General features: G+C 44.4%; 1 protein-coding gene and 2 non-coding genes across 4 annotated transcripts; all 3 read right to left on the reverse strand.

Moving 5' to 3' along the window:
- Positions 1-620: 620 nt before the first annotated feature.
- On the reverse strand, positions 621-17,781 carry slc25a3b (solute carrier family 25 member 3b). 2 transcript variants are annotated; one of them, XM_068004598.1, is made up of 7 exons: positions 17,539-17,781; positions 15,786-15,910; positions 13,063-13,242; positions 9,648-9,829; positions 7,764-7,936; positions 2,020-2,130; positions 621-1,933 (listed from the first exon to the last, which is right to left on the reverse strand). In XM_068004598.1, exons 1-7 carry the CDS (start codon positions 17,702-17,704, stop codon positions 1,773-1,775), a joined length of 1,098 nt encoding a protein of 365 aa, XP_067860699.1. In that variant the 5' UTR covers positions 17,705-17,781; the 3' UTR covers positions 621-1,772. The 2 variants fall into 2 exon arrangements, with proteins under 2 accessions (XP_067860699.1, XP_067860700.1); XM_068004599.1 differs by lacking the exon at positions 15,786-15,910 and adding an exon at positions 16,152-16,279 and having other exon boundaries at positions 17,539-17,779.
- On the reverse strand, positions 1,005-1,260 carry LOC137341910 (small nucleolar RNA SNORA53). Its single transcript, XR_010967153.1, has one exon. It is a non-coding gene; the product is annotated as a small nucleolar RNA SNORA53 (small nucleolar RNA).
- LOC137341909 (small nucleolar RNA SNORA53) lies at positions 9,359-9,610 on the reverse strand. Its single transcript, XR_010967152.1, has one exon. It is a non-coding gene; the product is annotated as a small nucleolar RNA SNORA53 (small nucleolar RNA).
- Positions 17,782-24,690: the final 6,909 nt, after the last annotated feature.

The following is a 24,690-nucleotide window of genomic DNA, read 5'->3' on the forward strand; positions in this document are numbered from 1 at the left end:
GCATTACAAGAATCGCAAATAAGCTGTTCTTCGGATAACTACTCCCAAGTTTGTTCTTTCTTTGGGTCTGGTGCCAATCTTCCAGTTCAACGATCCTAAGCCCTCATGCAGTGGGCAAATGGAAAAAGTAACCAGTGACATACAATTTTCCTCAGCTGAGCCATCAGGACCAGGAGGGCCCCTGGTTCTATCCTTTGCCGGCAGAGTTGGCCAATCTCCGTAGTAGGGGTGCTATAATTTACCGCCCTGGGAAACGGAAGACATAGGAACAAGAGGAAAAAAAAGCCATTGATCTTACTCCTGACCCTGATCCAGCAGCTTCTGCAGCCAGCTGACATCCAGAGTTACAGCTCACATTTTTAAAACTCATTCATGGGATGAGGGAGTCACTGGCAAGGCCAGCATTTATTACCCATCCCTAATTGCCCTTGAGAAGGTGGTGGTGAGCCACCTTCTTTAACCACTGCAGTCCGTGTGGTGAAGGTTCTCCCACAGTGCTGTTAGGTAGGGAGACAGTGACGATGAAGAGACAGCTGCACAAGGTACTAGAGGGAGGCTATTGCCTGTGGAATCATACCCCAGTAAAAAAAGTCAATACCTTCAGGAGAGGAGAGAAAAGATTGATTGTTGCAAATATTCTTTAATGCATATTGACCCAAATAACAAAAAACCAGTGGAACAAATGATAATACTAACACATACAAAGGAGTGTCTTGGTTCCATTTTAATGTCAGCCCCCCCCCCCCCCAACTTAAACCTATTTAATAGGTTTGAAATGTCAAACGTAAAAATATTACAAGTAATTGCAATGTTACAGGAAATAAGCCATTCTTTTGATCGAGATCTTAAGCAGGATTTTCCCAATGCCTGCACTTCCATATCAAAATAGTAATTTAGCACAACTGACATAGAAGCTAACTTTTCATCATGGGGTCACTAAGCAGCTAGAATAGCTTGCAAACTTCACATTTTATTGCAATGTTTAAACCAGATTGATTTTAACAAATGTCCGCAGAGCAGCAAAGTCCTGAAGGCAGAAAACAGTCTGCAGTAACACAGGCTGTTCACATCAGAACAGAGGGGCTACTCTGCAGGTATATTACTCTTACACACCAATGACTCAAGCACCTTCGACTGTACAACCACTAAAGTTGATGAATGTTTCCTGCCAGCACACTGGAGAACCCAACACCAGGGTGCAGAGATCTAACAGCATGGCAGCACGGGTACATCCCAAAGGTGGATCTAAGGGAGTGTGTTTTCAAAAACTTTCCCAAACTCTCCAACTACTAGCATTCAAATTTACAAACTAACTCAAATAATTTAGTGACAATTGCTAACATCTATAAGAAGCTTTAAACATTTTCTATTTGTATCAGTGAGCACTAGTGAAAAGCAAAGATGAAAAATACACAGCAGCACAAGATTTGCCAAAGATATCGCTGCTTGACAGTCAACCAGTACTGAATTTCCAGAAATGAAATGATTTTGGAGTTAATTCAAACCAAATTTTTTTATCTGAACTATTTTTAAAATGGACTGTGGTGAAACCGACCTGCAAATAAAATTATAAGTTACACATCCAAAACTTGAGTAATTGTTCTTTATTCAGAATTGGAGTTGATGAATATTCTGCACCCATCCCTTTGCCAGGGTTCACCAACATGACACATTACAAACATGATATTTTCAGTATTAAATAAAACTTGTGCATGTTTTATGAATGCAACATCTCTGGATTAGCCAGGGCAACAAGCCAAGTCCATGTGTTTTTACTGTTTCAAGCCAAGCTTCTTCTTCAATGACTCTGGCATCTCAGGAGGAGGTGGGCGAGGAAGCCTGAAGTACACCTTAACCGAGTCATAGATAAACCATTGCAAGGCAGTCAGAGTGCCGATCATAATAATACGGGCAACCAGCCCCTTCCACACTCCTGCAAAACAAAATAAGGTCAAGTGAGTGGTCACATGTTTAACTTGGAAGTGTTGCACATCATATAGAAAGCAGAATATGGCCTACCTTTAGGTCCAAGCCTCTGCAGAACCTGGAAAGCAGAGCTACCTTTCTCCTTGTTCAGCACAGATACCACAGAGTCAGCAGGGTGAGACACCACAGCACAAAATACACCAGCTGAAAGGAACATCATTTCATTAAAAACCATTATGGATGGGACAATTGTTAAGTAAAAAGGACAAAAATTATTTTCAAATGTATTGGAATATTTGAATACAGAACTTCTGGTCAAAAACGCAGTTGGTTCATGTGTCCCACCAGAAGCCGCCCATTAAGCCTGTAGTACCTAAGCCTTGCCACCAGATAGCACTGTGGCACCAGTTGAACCATTTCAGCAGCTATCATGAAGGGGCCAACTACAATTAGCCCTGGACAGGACAGGAGGTGGCCATTCAGCCCATCGTGCCTGTGCTGGTTCTTTGAAAGCTAACCAATTAGCCCCACTCCCCAGCTCTTTCCCCATAGGCCCTACATTTTTTTCTGTTTCAACTATATCTCCAATTCCCTTGTGAAAGTCACTATTGAACCTGCTTCCACCCCCTTTCAAGCAGTGCATCAGATCATAACTCAATCTTACTGCGCAGAAAGAAGCCATTCGTCCCATTGTGCCTGTGCCGGCTCTTTATCCAATTAGTCCCACACCCTAGCAAATTAGTCCCCTTCAAGTACTTGTCCAATTGCTTTTTGAAAGTTCCTATAGAATCTGATACCGCCATCTTTCAGGTAGTGCATTGCAGAACTTAACAACCCTCTGAAAAAAATTCTCATTAGCCCTCTAGTTCTTTTGTCAATTATTTTAAATCTCTGACCTCTGGTTACCGACCCACTTGCCAGAGGCAACAGTTTCTCTCTACTTGCTCTATCAAAACCCCTCATATTTTGAATACCTCTATTGGGTCTCCCCTCAATCTTCTCCTGAGAACAATCTCAGCTTCTCCAATCTCTCATATCTCATAACTGAAGACACTCATCCTTCATACCTTTCTAGTAAATCACCTCTGTACCCTCGCCAAGGCCTTGACACCCTTCCTAAAGTGTGATGCCTCGCTGTGTAAATACATCTCATCTCCCACTGGTTCTATTACCAATTATCTTAAATCTGTGTCCTCTGGTTATCGACCTTCCTGCCAATGGAAACAGTTTCTCCTTATTTACTCTATCAAAACCCTTCATAATTCTGAACGTCTCTATTAAAACTCCCCCTGATCTTCTCTGCTCTGAGAACAATCCCAGCTTCTCTAGTCTCTCCCCAGAACTAGCCTGGTACCATTCTAGTAAATCTGCTCTGCACTCCCTCCAATGCATACTTAACACTCCACATGTTCAAAATAATCACAGTATTTAACCCAGTTGTTTGGGTCAGACAACTCAACATTCACTTGGACAGATATGTGCTGATCAGAGAAGCAGCATGATTTGTAACAGGTAAGTCATGTCTAGCTAACCTAGTTGAATTTTTTGATGTCACTAATGTAGATAAGGGAGCGTCTATGGATGTTATTTAAATGGACTTCCAGAAGGCATTCAATAAAGTTCCACATAAGAGACTGTTGTAAAAATGGAAGCACATGGAACTGGAGATAATCTATTGACAAGGGTAGGGAAATGATTAGGAGGTAGGAAAGAGTAGGGATAATGAGTATGTAGTCCAATGGCAGGGTGTGACTAGTGGTGTCCCACAGGGATCAGTACTGGAGCTTCAGCTTTTCACTGTATTTATCAATAACTTAGACAAAGGAATAGAGCATCTTATATCCAAATTTACCAATTACACTGTTAGGTGGCACAGTAGATGGCAGCAGAAAGTTTAGAGACATTGATAAATTAAGTGAGTGGGCAAAACTGTGACAGATGGAGGTCAACCCAAAAGTGTGAGGTCATCCATTATGGACCTAAGAAAGACAGATCAGAGTATTTTCTAAATAGTGAGAAGCTCGGAACTGTGGATGAGCAGAGAGATTTAGGGGTCCAAGTACAGAAATCACAAAGCTGGTGAACGGGTACAAAAAAATAATTCATAGGAAGGTAACAGCGCAGAAGGCAACCATTCGGCCCATCGAGTCCATGTCTGCTCAATGCAAGAGCAATCCAGCTAGTCCCACTCCCCAACCCTATCCCCATAGCCTTGCAAATTTTTTATTTTCTTTTCCTTTCTATCCAGTTCCCTTTTGAAGGCCATGATTGAATCTGCCTCCACCACCCCCTCAGGCAGTGCATTCCAGATCACAACCACTCACTGCATAAAAAGGTTTTTCCTCATGTCACCTTTGGTTTTTTTGCCAATCACCTTAAATCTATGTTCTCTGGTTCTTGACCCTTCTGCCAAAGGGAACAGTTTCTCTATCTACTCTGTCTAGACCCTTCATGATTTTAAATACCTCTATCAAATCTCCCCTCAACATTCTCTGTTCCATTGAGAACCCCAGCTTCTCCAGTCTATTCACATAACAGAAGTCTCTCATCCCTGGAATCATTCAAGTACATCTCTTCTGCACCCTCTCTAAGGCCTTTTCACATCTTTCCCAAAATGCGGTGCCCAGAACTGGACACAATACTCCAGTTGTGGTCGAGCCTGTGTTTTATAAAGGTTCATCATGACTTTCTTGCTTTTGTACTCTATGCCTCTATTTATAAAGCCCAGGACTCAGTATGCTTTTTTAACCGCTTTCTCAATCTGCCCTGCCAGTTTTAACGATTTGTATACATATACCCCCAGATCTGTTCCTGCACCCCTTTTAGAGTTGTGCCCTCTAGTTTATATTGCCTCTCCTCGTTCTTCCTACCGAAATGTATCACGTTGCATTTTTCTGTGTTAAATTTCATCCGCCATGTGTCCGCCCATGCCACCAGCCTGTCTATATCCTCTTGAAGTCTATCGCTATCCTCCTCACTGTTCATTACACTTCCAAGTTTTGTGTCATCTGCAAATTTTGAAATTGTACCCTGTACACTAAGTCAAAGTCATTAATATATCAAGAAAAGCAGTGGTCCTAGTACCGACCCCTGGGGAACACCACTGTACACCTCCCTCCAGTCCGAAAAACAACCGATCACTACTCTCTGCTTCCTGTTACTTAGCCAATTTTGTATCCATGCTGCAACTGCCCCCTTTATTCCATGGGCTTCAAACTTGATGACAAGCCTATTATGCGGCACTTTATCAAACGCCTTTTGATAGTCCATATACACAATATCAACCACGTTGCCCTCAATGACCCTGTTACCTCATCAAAAAACTACCAAGTTAGTTAAACACGATTTGCCTTTAACAAATTTGTGCTGACTTTCCCTAATCAATCCACACTTGTCCAAATAACAGCTAATTCTGTCCTGGATTATCGTTTCTAAAAGTTTCCCAACTACTGAGGTTAAACTGACTGGCCTGTAGTTGCTGGGTTCATCCTTACACCCTTTTTTTTTATAAAGGGTGTAACATTTGCAATTCCAGTCCTCTGGCACCACCCCCGTATCTAAGGGCATTTGGAAGATTATGGCCAGTACCTCCGCAATTTCCCCCTCACTTGCCTCAGCAACCTGGGATGCATCCCATCCGGACCTGGTGACTTATCTACTTTAAGTGCAGCTAGCCTTTCCAGTACCTATCAATTTTTAGCCCATCCAGTATTTCAACTATATCTTCCTTTACTGAGACTCTGGCAGCATCTTCTTCCTTGGTAAAGACAGATGCAAAGTACTCATTTAGTACCTTGGCCATGCTGTCTGCCTCCATGAGTAGATCTCCTTTTTGGTCCCTGATCAGCACCAACACTCTTCTTACTACCTGTTTACATGCCTGTGGAAGACTTTTGGATTCCCTTTTATGTTGGCCACCAGTCTATTCTCATACTCTCTTTGCCCCTCTTATTTCCTTTTTCACTTCTCTGAACTTTCTATATTCAGCCTGGTTCTCACTTGTGTTATCAACCGGACATGTGTCACATGCCCCTTTTATCCACTTCATCTTACTCTATCTCTTTTGTCATCCAGGGAGCTCTGGCTTTAGTTGCCGTACATTTCCCCCTTGTGGGAATGAACCTAAATCATCTCCTCAAAGGCTGCCCATTGCTTAATTACAGTTTTGCCTGCCAATCTTTGATTCTAATTTACCCAGGCTAGATCAGTTCTCATCCCACTGAAATTGGCCCTCCTCCAATTGAGTATTTTTACTTTAGAGTGGTCCTTGTCCTTTTCCTTTGCTATTCTAAACCTTATGATACCATGATCGCTGCTCCCTAAATGCTCCCTCACGACACTTGCTCCACTTGATTCCCCAAAACCAAATCCAGCAATGTCTCCTTCCTTGTTGGGCCGGAAATGTACTGGTCAATAAAGTTCTACTGTACACACTTCAAAAATTCCTCCCCTTCTTTGCCCCTTTTATTACTATCCCAGTCTATTAGGATAGTTGAAGTCCCCCGTTATCACTACTCTATGGCTTTTGCATCTAATTTTCCTGCAAATTTGCTCCTCTATTTCTTTCCTACTAGTAATTAAAAAGGCTAATGGAATGTTAGCCTTCATCTCAAGAGGGCTGGAATATAAAGGGGTGGAAATTATGTTTGTTATATAAAGCTCTGGTTAGACCCCATCTGGTGATACTGTGTTCAGTTCTGGGCACCACACCTCAGGAAGGATATATTGGCCTTGGAGAGGGTGCAGCACAGATTCACTAGAATGATATTGGGGCTAAAAGGGTTAAATTATGAGACAGGTTGCATAGACTAGGCTTGTATTTCCTTGAATATAGAAGATTAAGGGGTGATCTAATTGAAGTGCTTATGATTAAAGGAGTTGATAGGGTAGATGGAGAGAAACTATGTCCTCTGGTGGGGTGAGTCCAGAACAAGGGGGCATAACCTTAAAATTAGAGCTAGGCCGTTCAGAGGTTATGTCAGGAAGCATTTCACACAAAGGGTAGTGGAAACTTGGAACTCTTTCCCCAAATGATTGTGGATGCTGGGTTAATTGAAATTTTCAAGACAGATCAATAGATTTTTGTTAGGTAAGGGTATCAAGGGATATGGAGCAAAGGTGGGTAAATGGAGTTGAGATACAGATCAGCCATGATCTAAGTGAACGGCAAAACAGGCTCCAGGGGCTGAATGGCCTACTCCTGTTTCTATATTTAATTAGGCAATTGCTAACTAACTTCTGCAACTAACAGAAGGTTAAGGGGAAATTTGATAAGGGTTCAAAATCATGGACGGTTGACAGTAAATGAGAAACTGTTTCCTTATTTAGCAGAAGGGTCAGTAACCAGAGGACAGAGATTTAAGGTGATCAGAAGAGCCAGAGGCAACATGAGTTGTAATGATCTGATATGCACTGTCTGAAAGGGTGGTGGAAACAGATTCAATAGTAACTTTCAGAAGGGAATTGGATAAATACTTGAAGGGAAAAAATTTAACAGTGCTATGGGGAAAGAGCAGGGGAATGGGACTAATTGGACAGCTCTTTCAAAGAGCCGGCACAGGCACAATGGGCCAAATGGCCTCCTTCTGTGCTGTACCTACGATGAACATGGGGGAGTGGAGACAAATTGCTCTGTTTGTTTGCAACAGACATGCTGGGGAGGGCTGCTGACAATTCTGATTTCTTAGAACATTTTACATACATTAGTTCCACCCAATGATGTAGACAGAGGTCGTGAAGATGCAGCCATGCATCATACATTAACTGGTCTACAAAGCCACACAAATGTATACAAACCATAGACGGCTCTCCTAGATGTTGCCAAATAATTTTCTTACCAATATAACCAGCAACAAAAGTCACCACCAGCTGCTCAGATTTGGTACAATCGGCACGAGGTTTGGGCACCACATATTTGTACAGTGCTTCGACTGTGCGCTCAAAGCAAGCAAACTTCATCATTGTGTAGGGGATCTGTCTCATCCACAGAGGGGCAACACCTTTGTAGAATCTGTTGAACAAAGTAACGATAATATACTTGAAGTCTTTAACTTACTGAATCTCATGTCGTGCAGGTTTGAGTTTAGAATGTGTAGAAGACAATCATACAGCTGGAATAATTTTTTTGAACGTCCACTCAGCTTTACATCCATCTCATAACGCACAAAATTGTTCCTTTTTAGATCAAAAGGGGCTTAAAACTGAAGAATTTCAAGCAAGTCCCACCTACTTTTTCAGCATTACATTTTTGGATCTGAGACTTTTCAGTCAACCTTTTTCAGCTCTCATACTTTAGATCACTTGAATCTCACCTCTCTGCCTGCCTTTCAGAGTATCTTTATTAATCTTGATGTCTATTTAAGCTCTGGATGACAAACAGAACGACCAATTATTTTAGGAACTGCAATTATCCTCCATATGCTTTCTCCCATCTTCAATAGGTGGCAGAAATTCTTGTTTTACATTTACGTGAATTTAACCAAAATATGAACTAGTGAACATATTTACAGTAGAAATCTTTGTATTGAACTTAAAGGAATAAAAAGACTGCAATCTAAATGCTAAACTATTTTTCTGCAAATAACTTTTACATATGCAGCATTTCTGCACTAGCCTGAACTACATCTCAAAATTCAAAGAGTTACAGCTCCTTAAATATCCCCAGTTACCAAGACTTCCTGGATTTGAATAATGGTCTGGTATATTTTGTCCATTTCTCAATGAACAAAACTCTCAAGTCTGTTTGTTCAAAGCAGCTTTGCACCCCTCCTCCAGTTTTGCAGACAATGAAACTTGCATAAATTGGATCAAGATTCGTTTTCCTAACACTCCTTATGACAAAGCAACAGAACTTCTACAAACGCTGAAACAGAGAACAGGATATTTTCGTCACATTGCATCCAGAGCCAGAATTCTGCCAAATGTTGATGCAGTTTCCTCGAAATAAAGGCTCTCCTTTCATTTTCAATATTCTGACATGCAAACCAAAACCTTAAAATTGGACGATGTGGGAAACCAAATAGGGCTGCCTGGAACCTGAACAGGACTGATTCTACAGCATTGGGCTCTCACTACCTGAACATATATTCTTGATTGCTTCTTTTTGCTGCAGACATCACCAATGGCTGAAGGTGGTACTGCAGGGGCTAGTGGGTTAAAACCTATTATACTGGTAAGGAGCAGACACAAGCACCTGAATACCAAAGCCCCAATGATCAGAAACATGGTACCTCTAACGAGCATTTTCTCCTATCAGGAGTGATAACGTTACTGGAAACCCCAAGAAACTTATCTGCATTCTACTTTAATTCAGACATGTCTTCCTCTCGTCCACCTACCGTATGTGAGATAGAAATTCTGATTCTCGCACCAGGGGTCATTGTTTACAAGACAAAAATAATTTTAAGACACTAAATAAGCAAAAATTAGTTTTGATGTCCGCAAACCAGCCGAGTCCCAATGGCAGAAAACAGCATGTAGTACACAGGCCGCTCATATTGGAACATGTAAGGCTAATATGCAGGTATGTTATTCTCACACATCAATGACTCAAGCACCTTTGACTGTACAACCACAAAAGTTGCGGATTATCTGGTAACCATACTGGAGAACCCAGCATGGTGCAATGAGGTCTGCCAGCACAGCAAAACAGATATACCCCAAAGGTGGATCTAAGGAATGTGTTGGTATAGTTTTATCTAATGAATACAACCCATACTTACGCCCACAAGCCTTCTTCAGCATACATTTTAGGAGCAGCTTCTCTCAGATTGTTTGCGTATCCTGGTTGGGTCTGAATACGAACCTTACAAGCCTCCATCGGAGAAAGTGCAATATCTGCAAAGAATTCAGCACTGGCAGATGCAGCAAGATACAGAGATGTACGCCACATGTATGCATTTTCCTATAATGAGATCGAGAGATTATACCTTTTCTGAACATTTAAATCACTGGTTCCTAGTTCTCATGAAGGAAAGTTTCAAACTGCACTACTTGCTGAGTACTTTTAAGGATTGATGAGCAAAATAATGACATCATTGCACCACTACTAGCTATATAACAGCAGTCTGCTGGCCAGAATTCTGGCAATTTCTTAATATGCATTTTGCTAATGGAATCAAAGTTGCCCAATTAAGAAATACAAACTTCCTAAAAGCTGCAAAACTATAGAAAAATAAGATGCTAAAGGAAAATACTGCCCAGAAATTTAAAGTGATCAACGTTATATTGTAACTACAGCACAGAAACAGATCATTTGGCCAAACTGGTCGATGCAGGCATTTATGCTCCACATGCTCCTCCTCCCTCCCTACTTCATCTCACCCTATCAGCATATCCTCCTGTTCCTTTCTCCCTCGTGTTTATCCAGCTTCCCCTTAAATTATCTATGCAATTCACCTCAACTACTCCATGTGGGAACGAGTTCCACATTCTCACCACACTTTGGGCAAAGTAGTTTTTCCTGAATTCCCTATTGGATTTATTACTGACTATTTTATATTGATGGCCTCTAGTTTTGGTCTCACCCACAAGTGGAAACATTTTCTCTATGTCTACCCTATCAAACCCTTTCATTATCTTAAAGACCTCTATCAGGTCACCCCTCAGCCTTCTCTTTTCTAGAGAAAAGAGCCCCAGCATGTTCAGCCTTTCCTGATAAGGATATCCTCTCAGTTCTGGTAACATCCTGGTGAAGCTTTTTGACCCCCCACCCGCCAATGCCTCTACATCCTTTCTTTAATATGGAGACCAGATCAGAGTACAATACTCCATAAGAACACACAAAATAGGAGTAAGCCATATGACCCCTCGAGCCTGCTCCGCCATTCAATAAGACCATGGCTGATCATCGACCTCAAATTCACTTTCCCGCCCAATCCCCACATCCCTTGATTGCCTTAAAGTCCAAATATCCATCGATCGCAGTCTTGAAAAGAGCATCCACAGCCCTCTGGGGTAGAGAATTCGAAATATTCACAACCCTCCGCAAAGAAATTCCTCATCAGTCCTAAATCGTCCACCCCTTATCCTGAGACTATGTCCCCTAGTTCTAGACTCTCCAGCCAGGGGAACATCCTCTCAGCATCTACCCTGTCAAGCCCTCTTAGAATCTTTTATGTTTCAATGAGATCACCTCTCATTCTTCTAAACTCCAGAGAATATAGGCCCATTCTACTCAATCTCTCCTCAACCCTCTCATCCCAGGAACCAATCTAGTGAACCTTTGTCGCACCGCCTCTACATAAGGAGACCAAAATTGTACACAGTACTCCAGGTATGGTCTCACCAAAGCCTGTACAACTGTAGCAAGACTTTACTTTTATACTCTAACCCCTTTGCAATAAAAGCTAACATACCATTTGCCTTCCTAATTGCTTGCTGTACCTGCATGTTAACTTTGTGTTTCGTGTACAAGGACAACTAAACCCCTCTGAACACCGTTTAATAGTTTCTCACCATTTAAAAAATTATGCTGTTGTTCCATTTTTCCTACTAAAGTGAATAACCTCACATTTCCCCACATTATACTCCATCTGCCACCTTCTTGCCCTCTCACTTAACCTGTCTATATCCCTTTGCAGACTGTGTCCTCCTCACAGCTTACTTTCCCACCTAGCTTTGTATCGTCAGCAAACTTGGATACATTACACTTGGTCCCTTCATCTAAGTCATTGATATAGATTGTAAATAGCTGAGGCCCAAGCACCGATCCTTGCGGTACCCCACTAATTACAGCCTACCAACCTGAGAATGGCCAGTTTATTCCTACTGTTTTCTGTCCGTTAGCCAATCGTCAATCCATGCTAACATATTACTCCCAATCTCATGAGCCCTAATCTTGTGTAACAATCTCTTGTCACGTTATCGAATTTGAAAACCTATTGAAAATCTAAATTTACTACACCTACTGGTTACTCCTCATCTACCCTGCCACTTACACCCTTAAAAAAACTCATGTCAAACACAATGTCCCTTTCATAAAACCATGTTGGCTGTGCCTAATCATACGATTTTCTAAGTGCCCTGTTCCTATGTCCTTAATAGATTCTAGCATTTTCCCTTCTACTGATGTCAGGCTAGCTGGTCTGTAGTTCCCTGTTTTCTCTCTCCTTCCATTCTTGAATAGCGGTGTTACATTTGCTACCTTCCAATCCACAGCGACCATTCTAGAATCTAGGGAATTCTGGAAGATCATAACCAATGCATCCACTATCTCTGCAGCCACCTCTTTTAAAACCCTAGGATGTAGGCCATCAGGTCCTGGGGATTTGTTGGCTTTTAGTTCCATTAATTTTTCTAAAACTTTTTCTGTACTAATCTTAATTGCCTTAAGTTCCTCCCTCTCACTATTGATGGTATGTTTTTTGTGTCTTCTACTGTGAAGACAGATACAAAATATTTGTTTAACGTCTCTGCCATTTCCTTAGTCTCCATTATAATTTCTCCTGTCTCTGCTTCTCAGGGACTCGTTTGCTGATCTTTTTATGCACTTGTAGAAGCGCTTATAATCTGTTTTTATATTTCTTGCTAGTTTAATCTCATTCAATGTTCTCCCTCTATCAATTTCTTGGTCATCCGTTGCTGGTTTCTAAAACCCTCCCAATCCTCAGGCTTGCTGCTCTTTTTGGGGACATTGTAAGTCTCTTAATCTAATACTATCCATAACTTCTTTAGTTAACTTTTAGTTGGATCACTTTTCCTGTGGAGTTTTTATTCCTCAAGGGAATGTATATTTGTTGGGCATTATGAATTATTTCTTTAAATGTTTGCCTTGCTTATCTAAAGTCATATCTTTTAATCTAATTTCCCAATCTACCTTATCCAACTCGCTTCATAACTGCATAATTGGCCTTGTTTAAATCTAAGACAGAAAATGCTGGAAATACTCAGTAAATCAGGCAACATCTGTGGAGCAAGTTAACATTTCAGGTCAATGACCATTCTTAATAATTCATCTTTGATCGGTCTCTGCTTCTCCCCCTTTCCCATTGATGGTGCTCACCTCTCCACAAGTAAAATACCCACTTCTACATGAGCAAATCAAACAAGTTCATACACAACAGCCAGCGCACTCAAGTAAATGCTCACTAGCTGGCTCCAACTCCTACATAGAAAGATAGTTTAAAAAAAGCTTACTTCACCCAACAATTCACCATAAACGTTCTTGAAGACTTCATAGAAACCAAATTTGCACAGCCCTTGCATTGAATAGCCAATGAAGGTCGGAGCCCATCCTTTTGCTAGGCCACGAACACCATCTTCTTTCACGGTGATAGAAAACCCTTTGAAGATGCTCTTGTATTTATCAGGATCCACCTGGTCACAATAATGTAAAAAAGTTACTTTTTATAATGAACGACAAGTCCACAGCTCCCATCCCAGAACAGAGAACCAGAAACCAACACTCCTGTGGTAATTGGCATAAAGGACACATACTGTAGATATGCTAAATATGTTATAAGTCACAATCAACCCAATCTAGCAAAACTGCATTAAATGGCATGCACACAAATTGATATACTAGCCACTGCTGAGACTCAGCAAATATTTATATCATGTGAATGAATTAAATCTCCTCCCACCTTTCAGGTATGATGGCTGGGACTTGCTGTGCATGGTTTCCATCAGAACTATTTCAGCTCATTGTTAAGATAATTTCAAAGATTCTTGAGAATAGGTTAGACATGTGGTGGAAGAAAGGAGATAAAGAGAGATGGAAACTGGGCAGGCACACAGGATTAGGACAACCGCTTGTTCGTCCAACAGACTGGTTGGGCCAAATGGCGTTGCAATTTCTAAGTAAAGTTCTGATTGCATTGACAAATGAAAAAAGGATGTCACTAAAGCGGTTGCAATTTTTACTCCACCTCAAAGTGGTAAGTTTAACGATCAACCATTTAGAAATCAAGACAGTAGTCATGCATTTATAACCATCAAATCAGACCAAAACACGATGGGCTGAATGGCCACCTGCAGTGCTGAAAATGCCAGCTTGGCTCAGTGCTAAAATCTGAGGCAGAAGCTCATGGATTCAAGCTCCACAGCAGGACTTGAGCACACAATTTAGACCGGCACTGCAGAGCAATACTGAGGATTGCTGCAATGGCGATGATTGAGATGAGATGTTAAAAAGTCAGTCTGTTTAGGTAGACATAAAAGATGTTGGGCCAGAATTTGCTGTCAAAATATTATTGAGGCTACGACACAAGCCGTTATTTATGCGCAAATGCTACAGCACCTTCAGACAAGGGACATCAATGAGTGTATAAATGTGGAAATCCCTGCCGTTAGCTTCACGAAAACAGCATCTCGCTGTCTGCCTCACCACTGAAATGCATTGAACGGCATAAAGTTGTTGTATTTGTGCAGTAGATATGAACTAAGCTCACCACAGGAAGTTAAGTCTTGTCCATTTTAGTTTAAGTATCCTTTTAACCACATGATAGGTGTTAATTACTGTCGGTCAATCTCTCTGGCACTGAAAATTAACTATAAGTGCAGCATCTCATTCCTTCAGGTTTAAATTGTTGCTGGAGATTTTAAAAATGTAATTTTAATAAAAACTTTTCCTTTTCTCTCTCTCCTGATCCAATCTTTCTTCCCCTCTCTCTTTCTGTACCTGATTTGACATTGAATTCACCCACTAACTTACACTCCCTCCTCAGTCCTTGCACTGTTAATTTCACAATCCTTCAATCTCATTGGATAAGGAGGTACACATTTGCTTGGCCTGTTCACTCAGCTCCCAGATGCTGTTGCCTTCATTGCAAAATCAATTCACACTTGCAGAAAGCGGTCACGCAAAAAATGTAAAAACCTACGGGCAGATGCCCTGGCACAGCAAATTATGGCCCGTTTTGTTACTTTTGGAAGAGCAGGGGCATCTCCCAGGCAATCTTTCAGTCACCATCACAAAAATCATTCATCTCATTTGCTGTTTGTGGGACCTCACTGTGCACAAAATGTACATTTGACCACACTTCATAAAGTCATTTATTGGCAGTGAAGCACTTTGGGACCGCTTGAACACTAAAGGTGGTCAAATGCAAGCGGGTTCTTTGTTCTTAGTAAACTCTACGCAAGGCCAATGAACTGCAGAACGTCACCTGTGAATGAAGGAGAGCAGCAACCAACATCTTTCCTTCTCGATAAACACAAGTAAGCATGGAGCATTATGAGCTACTGATTATGAGCTAAGAATCATATGTACTCTGGATTCCATTTATTAGTTTCTTGTTCTGCTTTTGTTTGGGTACCAAATGCTATTTTTTGAAAGTTTATGCCAAGGTCCCAGAAGTGGGACGATCTCTGTAGGTGGCTCTCCCACACGAAAAGTTTGACAAACCACTGATGTAACTACATAGTCACCAGATGGGGCAGCATATTAACATGAAATAGCACAAGGCTCAGCAGCAATAATGGGGGAAATTAGTGGCCAGCTGTCCAGGATAACTTATAAACTCCATGACAAATCCCAATTGGCAGTCAAACCACTGGGGAAAATAAAATACAATCACAAGGACAGCCTAGTGGAAACATACATTTTTCCCTGGTGAACATTTGGCCAACATAAGTGACGGTGACAACTCTAGCTGGAGCATTCCTTTTTAAAAACCTTTAAGCCTTCTACATTTAACAAACCATTATTCTTGTAATTAAGTATTACCATTCTTCCTTCTAACCCACCCCAAAAAAAAATCCAGTCGCCAGAACCACAAACAGTTCTTCAGCCAACGTTAGGCAGGGAACAAAATGGTCACAAAAATAAAATGTTTGATATCTTCTTGCTTTTCCTTAGAAAGGTTTCCTGGTCCGAGGGCTCTGTGGAACTCAGGTACAGCTCATGTTAAAATACAAACCTGGATGCGACACTTCACCAGATCCAATGGCACCACAGCAGCGTGTGTGAGACCACAACTCAGGATGCCTCCAAATCCACACAAAGCATAATACTTCATAGAGCCATACTCGCAGCTGTTTCCTTCTGCAGCACAGTAAAACAAAGACACACCATGCAGTTAATTGGCTGGACATGCAACAGGGGGGGGCTGGGATCCTATGTTAATACAAAACTGCTCAGTACACAGCGGCTCCGCCAGCATCTGCAACAGGGAGACCCCGGGCCTGAGCCTGGCACTCCGCTGGCTGGGTGCTGCCCGTCCGGTACGTGCAGTTACTCCCCCTCTCCGTGCCAGCAGATGCAGACCATGCTCCACACAACAAACCTGAATCCTGCATTTAACCAGATCCAACGGCACCACCGCCGTGTGTGTCGTACCGCAGCTGAGGATTCCGCCCAGGCCACACAAGGCAAAGAACTTAGTGGAGCCATACTCGCAGCTATACTCCTCCTCTGTGTGGGAAAGGAAAGAGGGTGAGAGCGAGCTCCGGAAAACTGGGGGGAAATCGGGGCCCGAGACACTGGAGAGGTAGCTCCTGGCTGGTGGGACTGAACCCCGGGACCTAGGGGAGATGACACAAAACTTGAAAGTGTAGTGAACAGTGAGAAGGATAGTGATAGACTTCAAGAGGACATAGACAGGCTGATGGAATGGTAGACACATGGCAGATGAAATTTAATGCAGAAAAATGCAAAGTGATGCATTTTGGTAGGAAGAATGAGGAAAGGCAATATAAACTAGAAGGGACAACTCTAAAAGGGGCACAGGTACACAAATCGTTGAAGGTGGCAGGGCAGGTTGAGAAAATGGTTAAAAAAGCAAATGGGATCCTGGACTTTATAAATAGAGGCATCGAGTACAAAAGTAAGGAAGTTCTGATGAACCTTTATAAAACACTGGTTCGACCACAACTGGAGTATTGTGTCCAATTCTGGGCACCACACTTCAGGAAAGATGTGAAGGCCTTAGAGAGGGTGCAGAAGAGATTTACTAGAATGATTCCAGGGATGAGGGACTTTAGTTACGTGGATAGACTGGAGAAGCTGGGGTGGTTCTCCTTGGAACAGAGACGGTTGAGAGGAGATTTGATCGAGGTATTCAAAATCATGAAGGGTCTAGACAGAGTAGATAGAGAGAAACTGTTCCCATTGGCAGAAGGGTCAAGAACCAGAGGACATAGGTTTAAGGTGATTGGCAAAAGAACCAAAGTTGACATGAGGAAAAACTGTTTTACACAGCGAGTGGTTATGATCTGGAATGCACTGCCCGAGGGGGTGGTGGAGGCAGATTCAATCATGGCCTTCAAAAGGAAACTGAATAAATACTTGAAAGGAAAAAATTGGAGGGCTACGGGGATAGGGCGGGGGAGCGGGACTAGCTGGATTGCTCTTGGAGAGCCGGCACGGACTCGATGGGCCGAACAGCCTCCTTCTATGCTGTAACCTTTCGATGATTCTATGATGGAGGCCGATGGTCCGCCAGGAGACCCGGCCGCGAAACCGGCTCCTAGAGAGGCGGAACTGATAGAGGTCACCGGGTCACCCGCTCAAGGGCGGCCCTGCGCCTTATCCCGAGGCCGAGGGGAAGGGGCTACAATCCAGGCTGCTGCCGTTCACCCTCACCCCAGGCCGCGGAAACCGGAACCGCCACCTCACCCTGAGGCCTAGAGAAAGGCCGAGTCACCGTCACCCCCCACCCGGCCTACTCTCACCTGGAGCGGCGGCGGCGGCCAGGCGCCGGAGAGCGGGAGCCGCTTGGACGCCGCTCTGTCCTGCGGCCTCGGTCCTGTGGGTCTGGGTCGGGCCGTCATCCGGGACCATCTGGAACCGGGGCGCGTTGAAGGGGTTGGCCCCAGCCAGGTGCAGCACGGAGTACATCTCGGCGGGCGGAGAGAGAGAGAGCGGGAGGCCTCGGGCTCGGGCGGACTCTCGACAAAATGGCCGACAACCGGCCTCGCGCTAATTAACGCGGTCACCGTACACGTCACCGTGACGCGAGAACTCCACTCCCGCCCTTTGATTGGTCGGGAGGGAGCGGGGGCGGGGCCAGGTGAGGGGCGGGGCCACACTGCGGGGAGGGGCGGGGCCACACTGCGGGGGGCAGGGGAGGGGCCACACGGCGGGGGGGGGGGGGTCAGGGGAGGGGCGGGGCCACACTGCGGGGAGGGGCGGGGCCACACTGCGGGGGGCAGGGGAGGGGCCACATGGCGGGGGGGGGTCAGGGGAGGGGCGGGGCCACACTGCGGGGGGGGGGGTCAGGGGAGGGGCGGGGCCACACGGCGGGGGGGCAGGGGAGGGGCCACACGGGGGGGGGTCAGGGGAGGGGCGGGGCCACACTGCGGGGAGGGGCGGGGCGGGGCCACGTGCTGGGGGCGGGGCCTTGGCTCTGCTGCCATGGGAGCCTTGGTGTGGAGATGCCGGTGATGGACTGGGGTGGACAAGTGTAAGGAGTCTCACAACACCAGGTTATAGTCCAACAGATTTATTTGAAAATCACAAGCGTTCGGAGATTATCCCGAGTGCCCGGGTCCCCGGAGCACCAGTCTCTCGGTGCCTGCTCAGGAGATGCTCTTTGACGGGGCGTCACTTCTGCTCAACCGTCTGCGGGCAGAGCCCGAGGTGAGAGGCCGGGGGAGGGTCCCACTGATTGTAAAGGACAAGCTCCTGGCCTTGGTCAAGGTCAACCTGTGACGGGACTTGCTTCCTCTTTTTGCAACAGATTCATTTTGCGTCTGTAATAAACCGTGATTCTCCTTATGGACCTTCTCACTGTCTAAAAAAACTATTTAAATCTTTGTTTCATTCTTTTAGTCCAACAGTCCTCCCACTTTGTATTCAATCAGGAAATGAAGAACATGAACAGAGCAGGCCGCACAGAGATGGAGGGGGATGGGAGGGATAATGCATCACGGTCACATCAGTTTGGGTGAGGCAGGTGCTGGAACCTATAACCGTGTGTGAGCTGGCTCCGGTAAGGGGGCAAGATGTCGGCACTCATTACCACGTTTCAGTCAGGGCGAATGCACTGAGTGGGACTGGAAGGAGGGTGACATTAGCCCTCAGTGGGCATGCTGGGTGGAAAGATCGTCAGATAGAGGAGAGTCGGAGTTGCTGCTCGTAGAAGGCCATGACAGTGCTTCAATGGGCCCTTCGGAGAATGCCGAGAGAGGCACAGAGGGAGCTGTAAGGGTATTCGGGGGAGATTCAAGTCTGGGACGGTGGCAGAATATTACGACGGTTGATGGGTAGGGATGGATTGGGATTGGGGGGAGACAAAGTACCCAAAAGGGGAGAAACGAAAGGTGGCATGACCAGATGATAGGAAGGGGAGGAAACAGGAGAGAAGGGTCAAGAGAAAAAAAGGGAGACAGAAGTAATGGACTCAGGACCGGAGCAGCAGCAAAAATGTGCACGCAGATGGGCACAGAGGCAATTTAGGTTATTTAGGCATGGCAGAGGTTAGGAAAGATAGGCAGCAGAATAGAAAGGTTGTAGTTATAGGGGATTCGATAATTAGGGGAATAGATAGCATTCTTTGCAGTCAAGATCGAGATGCCCGAAGGGTGTGTTGCTTACCTGGTGCCAGGGTAAAGGATATCTCGAAGTAGCTGGAAAGGAATCTGCAAAGGGAGGGGGAAGATTCAGTTGTCATGGTCTATGTCGGGACCAACGGCATAGGAAAGAACAGGAGGAGGTCCCGCTAAATTAAAAAGCAAGGCCTTGAGGGTAGCAATCTCAGGGTTATTACTCGAGCCACGTGCTTATTGGCATAGGGACAAATGGATCAGGAAGGTGAACACATGACTAAATGATTGGTGTGGGAAGGAGGGGTTTCATTTTATGGGACACTGGCACCTGTACTGGGAGAAGAAATTCCTCCTCATTTCCGTCTTAAACGGGCGACCCCTTATTCTGAGATTATAGCCCCTAGTTTTAGATTCCCCTATGAGGGGTAACATCCTCTCAGCATCTACCCTATCGAGTCCCCTCAGAATCTTATATGTTTCAATAAGATCTCCTCTCATTCTTCTAAACTCCAGTGAGTATAGGCCCAACCTGTTCAATCTTTCCTCATAGGACAATCTTTCCATGCCCGAGTGAACCTTCTCTGAACTGCCTCCAATGCAAGTATGTCCTTCCTTAAATAAGGGCAACAGAACTGTACGCAGTACTCCAGGTGTGGTCTCACCAGCACCCTGTACAGTTGTAGCATGACTCCAATCCCCTAGAAATAAAGGCCAATATTCCGTTTGCCTTCCAGATTACCTGCTGCACCTGTATGTTGACTTTTTGTGTTTCATGTATGAGGACACCCAGATCCCTCTGTACCGCAGCATTTTGTAGTATTTCTCCATTCAAATAATATTTTGCTTTTTTATTTTTCCTCCCAAAGTGGATGACTTCACATTTTCCCACATTATATTCCATCTGCCAAATTTTTGCCCATTCGCTTAACCTGTCAATATCCCTTTGCAGACACTTTGTGTCCTCATCACAACTTGCTTTTCCACCTATCTTTGTATCATCAGCAAATTTGGCCACAAGACACTCTGTTCCTTCATCCAAGTCATTGATATATATTGTAAATAGTTGAGGCCCCAGCACTGAGCCCTGCGGCACCCCACTAGTTACAGGTTCCACACAAAACATTGTTAGGAAAAATGGAAGCGCGTGGAATTAGAGGCAATCTATTGACACGGGTAGGGAATTGGTTACCAGGTAGGAGACAGAGAGTAGGGATAAAGGGCATATACTCCAATTGGCAGGATGTGACTAGTGGTGTCCCCCAGGTATCTGTACTGGGGCCTCAGCTTCTCACTATATTTATAAATGATTTACATAAGAACATGAGAAATAGGAGCAGGAGTAGGCCACATGTCCCCTTGAGCCTGCTCCGCCATTCAATCAGATCATGGCTGATCTTCGACCTCAACTCCACTTTCCAGCCAGATCACCATATCCCTTGATTCCCCTAGAGTCCAAAAATCTGTCTATCTCAGCCTTGAATATATTCAATGACTCAGCATACACAGTCCTCTGGGGTAGAGAATTCCAAAGATTCACAACCCTCTGAATGAAGAAATTCCTCCGCATTTCAGTCTTAAACGGCCGACCCTTTATCCTGCGACTATGCCCCCTAGTTCTAGACTCTCCAGCCATGGGAAACAACCTCTCAGCATCTACCCTGTCAAGCCCCCTCATAATCTTATGTTTCAATTAGATCACCTCTCATTCTTCTAAACTCCAGACAGTATTGGCCCATTCTACTCAATCTCTCCTCATAGGTCAAACCTCTCATCCCAGGAATTAATCTAGTGAACCTTCGCTGAACTGCCTCTAAGGCAAGTATATCCTTCCTTAGATAAGGAGAACAAAACTGTACACAAAACTTGGATAAAGGAATAGAGAGCTGTATATCCAAGTTTGCTGATGACACTAAGTTAGGTGGCACAGTAAATAGTGTAGATGGGAACAGAAAGTTGCAAAGGGACATTGATAGATTCAGCGAGAGGGCAAAACTGTGGCAGATGGAGTTCAATGTGGGAAAGTATGATGTCATCCACTTTTGACCTAAGAAAGATAAATCAGAGTATTTTCTAAATGGTGAGAAGCTCGGAACTGTGGGGGAGCAGAGAGATTTAGGGGTCCAAGTACAGAAATCATTAAACGCTCGTGGACAGGTATAAAAAATAATTATAATGGCTAATGGATTGTCGGCCATTATCTCGAGGGGACTGGAATACAAAGGGGTGGAAGTGATGTTCCAGCTGTACAGAGCTCTGGTTAGACCCCATCTGGGGACTGCCTTCAGTTCTGGACACCGCACCTCAGGAAGGATAGATTGGCCTTGGAGGGGGTGCAGCGCAGATTCACCAGAATGATACCGGGGCTAAAAGGGTTAAATTATGAGGACAGGTTACATAGACTAGGCTTGTATTCCCTCGAGTATAGAAGATTAAGGGGTGATCCAACTGAGGTGGGTTTAAGATGATTAAAGGATTTGATAGGGTAGATAGAGAGAAACTATTTCCTCTGGTGGGGGAGTCCAGAACAAGGGGGCATAACCTTAAAATTAGAGCTAGGCCATTCAGGTGTGATGTCAGGAAGCACTTCTTCACACAAAGGGGAGTGGAAATCTGGAACTCTCTCCCCCAAAAAACAAAAAAGCTGTTGAGCGTGGAGGTCAATTGAAAATTTAAAAACTGAGATTGATAGATTTTTGTTGGGTAAGGGCATTAAGGGTTATGGAACCAAGGCGGGTAAATGGAGTTAAGACACAGATCAGCCATGATCTAATTGAATGGCAGAACAGGCTCGAGGGGCTGAATGGCCTCCTCCTGTTCCTATGTCCTGATATTGAACTTTGTCTTTAAACTATATACCTTGTATTGTCCACTAATATCTACTATAAGCCAACCGACTCCCACAGCTGCCTTGATGACACTTCCTCCCACCTGCTTCCTGTATGTACTCTATTCCATTCTCCCAGTTTCTCTGTCTCTGCTGCATCTGTTCTGATGATACCACCTTCCACACTAGTGTTTCCGATATGTTTTCCTTTATGCTCAACCGAGGATTCCCCTCCACTGTAGTTGACAGGGCCTTCGACCGTGTCCGTCCCATTTCCTGCATTTCTGCCCTCACCCCTTCCCCACCCTCCTAGAGCCATAATAGAGTCCCTCACGCCTTCACCTTCCACCCCACCAGCCTCCACATTCAACGTATCATCCTCCACCATTTCCACTACCTCCAGCACGACGTCACCATCAAACATATCTTCTCTTCCCCTCCCCTCCCCTTTCAGCATTCCAAAGGGAATGTTCCCTCCGCCACGCCCTGGTCCACTCTTCCATCACCCCCAACACCTGCTCCCCTTCCCCATTGCACCTTCCCATGCGAGCGCAGGAGATGCAAGACCTGTCCTTTCACCACCTCCCTTCCCGCTGTCCAGGGCCCCAAACACTTCTTCCAGGTGAAACAGCGATTTACTTGTACTTCTTTCAATATAGTGTATGGTATTCGCTGCTCACAATGTGGTCTCTTCTACATTGGGAAGACCAAATGCTGGACACCTCCACTCAGTTTGCAAGTGTGACCCTGACCTTCTGGTCGCTTGCCATTTTAATTCTCCGTCCCATTCCTACTCTGACCTCTCTGTCCTCGGCCTCTTACACTGTTCCAATGAAGCTCAATGGAAACTCGAGGAACAGCACCTCACAGAATCATAGAATGGTTACAGCACAGAACGAGACCATTCAGCCCGTCGAGCCCATGCCGGCTCTCTGCAAGAGCAATTCAACCAGTCCCGTTTCCCCACCCTTTATAGCCCTGCGAATTTTATCCCTTCAAATACTTATCCAATTCCCATTTGAAAGCCACGATTGAATCTGCCTCCACCTTTCAGGCAGTGCATTCCGGATCATAACCACTCGCTGCGTAAAAAATATTTCCTCACGTCACCTTTGGTTCTTTTGCCAATCACCTTAAATCTGTGTCCTCTGATTCTCGAACCAATGGGAACAGCTTCTCTATCTACTCTGTCTAGACCCTTCATGATTTTGAACACCTCTATCAAATCTCTTCTCCATCTTCTTTGCTCTAAGGAGAACAACCCCAGCTTCTCCAGTCTATCCACATAACTGAAGTCCCTCATCCCTGGAATCATTCTAGCAAATCTTTTCTGCACCCTCTCTAAGGCCTTCACATCTTTCCTAAAGTGCGGTGCCCAGAACTGGACACAATACTCCAGTTGTGGCTGAACCAGTGTTTTATAAAGGTTCATCATAACCTCCTTGCTTTTGTACTCGATGCCTCTATTTATAAAACCCAGGATCCCGTATGCTTTTTTAACCGGTTTCTCAACCTGTCCTGTCACCTTCAGCGATTTGTGCACATATACCCCCAGATCTCTCTGTTCCTGTACCCCTTTTAGAGTTGTCCCCTTTAGTTTATATTGCCTCTCCTCGTTCTTCCTACCAAAATGTATCACTCCGCACTTCTCTGCGTTAAATTTCATCTGCCACGTGTCCGCCCATTCCATCAGCCTGTCCATATTCTCTTGAAGTCTATCACTATCCTCCTCACTAGAATAGAATCATAGAAGTTTACAACATGGAAACAGGCCCTTCGGCCCAACATGTCCATGTCGCCCAGTTTATACCACTAAGCTAGTCCCAATTGCCTGCACTTGGCCCATATCCCTCTATACCCATCTTACCCATGTAACTGTCTAAATGCTTTTTAAAAGACAAAATTGTACCCGCCTCTACTACTGCCTCTGGCAGCTCGTTCCAGACACTCACCACCCTTTGAGTGAAAAAATTGCCCCTCTGGACCCTTTTGTATCTCTCCCCTCTCACCTTAAATCTATGCCCCCTCGTTATAGACTCCCCTACCTTTGGGAAAAGATTTTGACTATCTACCTTATCTATGCCCCTCATTATTTTATAGACTTCTATAAGATCACCCCTAAACCTCCTATTGTCCAGGGAAAAAAGTCTCAGTCTATCCAACCTCTCCCTATAAGTCAAACCATCAAGTCCCGGTAGCATCCTAGTAAATCTTTTCTGCACTCTTTCTAGTTTAATAATATCCTAATAGGGTGACCAGAACTGTACACAGTATTCCAAGTGTGGCCTTACTAATGTCTTGTACAACTTCAACAAGACATCCCAACTCCTGTATTCAATGTTCTGACCAATGAAACCAAGCATGCCGAATGCCTTCTTCACCACCCTATCCACCTGTGACTCCACTTTCAAGGAGCTATGAACCTGTACTCCCAGATCTCTTTGTTCTATAACTCTCCCCAACGCCCTACCATTAACGGAGTAGGTCCTGGCCCGATTCGATCTACCAAAATG

This window comes from Heptranchias perlo, chromosome 24, assembly GCF_035084215.1.
Source record: "Heptranchias perlo isolate sHepPer1 chromosome 24, sHepPer1.hap1, whole genome shotgun sequence".
NCBI classification, from domain to species: domain Eukaryota; kingdom Metazoa; phylum Chordata; class Chondrichthyes; order Hexanchiformes; family Hexanchidae; genus Heptranchias; species Heptranchias perlo.

Coding starts and splice junctions, on each gene's coding strand:
- slc25a3b (XM_068004599.1), bottom strand. CDS start 17,704: ATGTACTCCGTGCTGCACCTGGCTGGGGCCAACCCCTTCAACGCGCCC. Junction 9,830..13,062: donor ATGGTGAATTGTTGGGTGAA/GTAAGCTTTTTT, acceptor ATCTCATTATAG/GAAAATGCATACATGTGGCG. Junction 7,937..9,647: donor GCTGAAGAAGGCTTGTGGGC/GTAAGTATGGGT, acceptor TTTGTTCAACAG/ATTCTACAAAGGTGTTGCCC.